This window comes from Octopus bimaculoides, chromosome 7 (assembly GCF_001194135.2).
Source record: "Octopus bimaculoides isolate UCB-OBI-ISO-001 chromosome 7, ASM119413v2, whole genome shotgun sequence".
NCBI lineage: Eukaryota > Metazoa > Mollusca > Cephalopoda > Octopoda > Octopodidae > Octopus > Octopus bimaculoides.
Window position 1 is genome coordinate 138,247 of NC_068987.1, and position 4,078 is coordinate 142,324.

General features: G+C 37.7%; 1 protein-coding gene across 2 annotated transcripts in view; it reads left to right on the forward strand.

Moving 5' to 3' along the window:
* LOC106872246 (tetratricopeptide repeat protein 39A) overlaps positions 1-4,078 on the forward strand; it is a 56,288-nt gene that overhangs the window by 19,253 nt on the left and 32,957 nt on the right. For both annotated transcript variants that reach the window (XM_014919164.2, XM_014919162.2), the window contains one exon: positions 3,278-3,385. In XM_014919164.2, the coding sequence (XP_014774650.1) occupies positions 3,278-3,385 (108 nt within the window). The remainder of the gene's footprint in view (positions 1-3,277; positions 3,386-4,078) is intronic.

A 4,078-nucleotide genomic window follows, 5' to 3' on the forward strand; every position in this document is an offset into this window, starting at 1 on the left:
AGATAAACAAAGTTCTTTTTTAATCTAAAATATACACTCATTCATTTTCTACAATGCTCTTCCATCTATCTGGTAGGCTTTCACAGCCTCTCTTCCAAAATTCACTTGTATGTGATGAAAAATACTCCTCCAGTACTGTTCTGACCTCATCTACAAAATTCATATTTTTTCCGTCCAAATGATTTTGGAGACTGTAGAATAAATGACAATCAGATAGGGCAATGTCTGGTGAATATGGTGGGTGGGGCATCATTTCCCATTCAAACTGCTCCAGCCTTTCGAATGTCATTCTCACTGTATGTGGCTGATGGAAGAACACCTTTCATCTTGAAACCAAAGATGGTTGTTTTCTGCCTGGCGCTGAATTAAGCCACTCAGTCTGCTCACACTGGATCTCCTTTGTTATCATCTGGTTTGGGTTTAAAAGTTCAAAATGGTCTAAACCTTTTATATCCACCAAAGAGATAACAACAACACCTTACATGAGTGGAGAGCTTCTTTGGCCTGGGCTACCGGTGTTTCTCCTTTCCCTACCTACTGTCTTATTCTCTGATCCCCACATACTGCATTAATATTCCTTGTACTATCAGTTGCATTGTTGTTTTTATTGAACTCAAAGCAAAATATGCAGAATATGCTCTTTTGTCACTTCCGTTATAGCTTTGAAAAAATAATTTTTAAAATCGAACTGCACTCTTCAAAACTTGCACTAAGAATAAGTACAAGGTAAAATTACTACCTGCTTTTATAGCAAGTTAATGCAGGTAGTTTATCCCGCAGGTAGTTTAGCTCATGCAATAAAAAAAACAAAACATTATTTATGTATTTATATATATATGTATATGTATATATATATATACACATGTATATGAATATATATATATGTGTGTGTGTGTGTAGGCACAGGCATGACTGTGTGGGAAGAAATTTGCTTCCTAGGAAAGTTGTTTGTAAATTCATTGATTATAGCACATCTGTGGTGTGTAGTCTTTACACACACACACACTTTTTCTCTCTTTCTCCCTCTGTGTGTGTATACATACTACTGCTTGTTCCAATTCACTCCACAGTCCATTCATATAACTGCAACAAAACATCCCCCCCACCTCATGTAACTAAATCTACCACTCCATCCCCTTCCTGAAACACTGAAAAAAACAAAACAAAATGGACGAAAAATATATAATTCATGGAAAGTACCAGAAAGGGATGTTTTTTTTTTTGTCTTTGTTGATTATTGTATAATATTTATGTTGTAATTGTTTAATCCTGATTCAAATCCTAATTTAGCTGACCTGTGGTCAAAAACACTCCACTTGTAACCATTTATAACTCATTTGTTTATTTTTTTGGTACAACTTTTAAGAAGTACACCAATCTTATTTTCAAGATGGGTGTGAATTTCAGGGAAATTTGGTTTCTATTTTTAGCTGGCTGAGTGACCACGTACAGGTTCCTTCATTGCCTTACCATTGATGTAGTTGTAGTAGTAATAGTAGTTCAATCCTAGACAAATCCAGCTGTAACATGGGTTTCTAAGTAGGACTATTTCCCATTCTTTTAAAAGTGTCTACTACTATATTATTTCATGTTTTTAAACCAATAAAGTGTGCGATTTGAAGGAAGGGATTTCAGCTGTTATTTCTAGCCAGCCTAGAGACTGTCATGCAAAATCTGTTATAAATCTGTTTTACTATATTTCAGCAATGTTCTGAAAGAGGTCGATCTATTGTTATCTGTATCAGGCTTGAATGGGGGGAAAGGAAGCCCTGTACTCTTATGTCCACATCGCCCATGTCTTCTCATCAACAATTCAATAACACTGCTGTTGCTGCTGCTGCTGCTGCTGCTGCTACTACTACTACTACTACTCTAAAATTTACAGAAAGTGTACTAACACCCTGATGCAATCGAAGTTGCACACCATAATCAATAGGGCATGCTATGTAAGCAGCAAACACGTGAATGAATAATGTTATATGATGGCCTACACTGATAGCCATCTAGACCATGGAAACCAGTGCCAAAACAGTTTATTGTATGCACTTGTGTATTTTGTGAACAAGGATTTTAAAATCTAGTACAAAGTGGGTGGGAGGTGATTGCCAGCCAATTATATTGACCTTGGTTGGCACATTTTTTAATCATCTCCAGATAGTTGACTAGCAAAGTTGATCTTAGCAGGAGTTCAACTCTGAATGCAACAAAAGGTCAAAGAATTTTGTCTTACAATAGATACAAGCATGGTTTCAACCATGTGATTTTAGGTTCAGTCCCACTGTGTAGGACTTTGGGCAAGTGTCTTCTTGCCCAAAACCTTAGGCCTTGTGGGTGAATTTGGTAGACAGAAACTGAATAAAGCTCATCATACATGTGTATGTGTGTGTGTGTGTGTGTGTGTGTGTGTGTACTAGTGGTGAATAAAAGATCCCTATTTAAGGTGTTTGTGTGTTGCAACTGCTCTTTCATTCCTCTGTACTTAAGAACCAGCAGTGGAGGCGCAATGGCCCAGTGGTTAGGGCAGCGGACTCGCGGTCATAGGATCGCAGTCGTAGGATCATGGTTTTGATTCCTAGACCGGGCGTTGTGAGTGTTTATTGAGCAAAAACACCTAAAGCTCCATGAGGCTCTGGCAGGGGATGGTGGCGAACCCTGCTGTACTCTTTCACCACAACTTTCTCTCGCTCTTACTTCCTATTTCTGCTGTACCTGTATTTCAAAGGGTCAGCCTTGTCACACTGTGTCACACTGAATATCCCCGAGAACTACGTTAAGGGTACACGTGTCTGTGGAGTGCTCAGCCACTTGCACGTTAATTTCACGAGCAAGCTGTTCCATTGATCGGATCAACTGGAACCCTCGACGTCGTAAGCGACGGAGTGCCAACAACAACAACTTAAGAACCGGTGTACTCTATTGAATGTTACAAGCCATTCAGATCTAAAGTTGTTTGCAACCTTGACAAGAAATGCTTACTCTTTGAGAGTCAGTTTTTCTTACTTTAAAGACACAAAATTTACATTTTTGGTTATTGGATAATTTTCCTCTTTTTATCTATTAATTATTGAATACTTAGTGTTAAATAAAATGGTCTTGTGCTGTATAGTCCCAGTCCTTTATATTCAGAGTTCAAATCCTACCAAGGCCAACATTTCTTTTCAGTCAAGTACCAACATTGGTTTCAGTATCTCAGCACTCACCCAAATTTCTGACCTTGTGTTTACGTCAGGCATTAATTATTGACTCCTCCTCATACTTGTTCCTATCTCTTTTTCAGAACACCTGAGAATGTAACTCTAGACTCCAGTATAGAAGAAGCCAATATAGTATTGAATCTTTTCTTAAACAACAAATTTACAGAAGCCAGGCAACGTTTAGAACCATGGTGAGTATTTATTTTCTTCTCTAAATATCGCAAATGTCATAGCTTCTGCTACTCCTCTTCCTGTAACCCTTTCATCATCACATTTTGAGGGAAAATTCAGTCTGCGACATTAATTAATTTTGAAAATAATCAAGAATTTTCTTGCTATTATGCAAAATAACCTGGTCAGTGGACAGACAAAGTTGTCAGAGTGATATTCATTCTGGCTCGTTACATTTTGACCTCCAATCCCACCGTAGCCCACTTTCCCTTTCATCTCTCCTGGGTCAATAAAATCAAATCCCAGTTAACTACTAGGGTCAATAGAATTGACAATTTCTTCAAAATTTGCCCAAATTAGAAATCATTATTTGAAATAGTTGTCATTATAAGTTTCTTACACAGTTTTCATTTTAAAATGAACTCTTTAAATAGGAGGTTTTGTATCTAGAACCAGGGTGGGGGGTGGGGGGGTTCAAGCAAGCTGGGATTGGAAACATTTAACTGCCACCACCACCACCACCTCCACCTCCATCATCATCATCATCATCATCATCATCACCAGTTTTAATAATTCCTTTTCGATGCTTGAATGGGTCTGACTCATGATGATATATCAAAATATACAGTGAAAAATGGAAAGTTCTGTATAGATGTGGGATAGGTATATAAGAAAGAAAAGAAATGTAACAGTCACAGAAAGTTTGTATAATA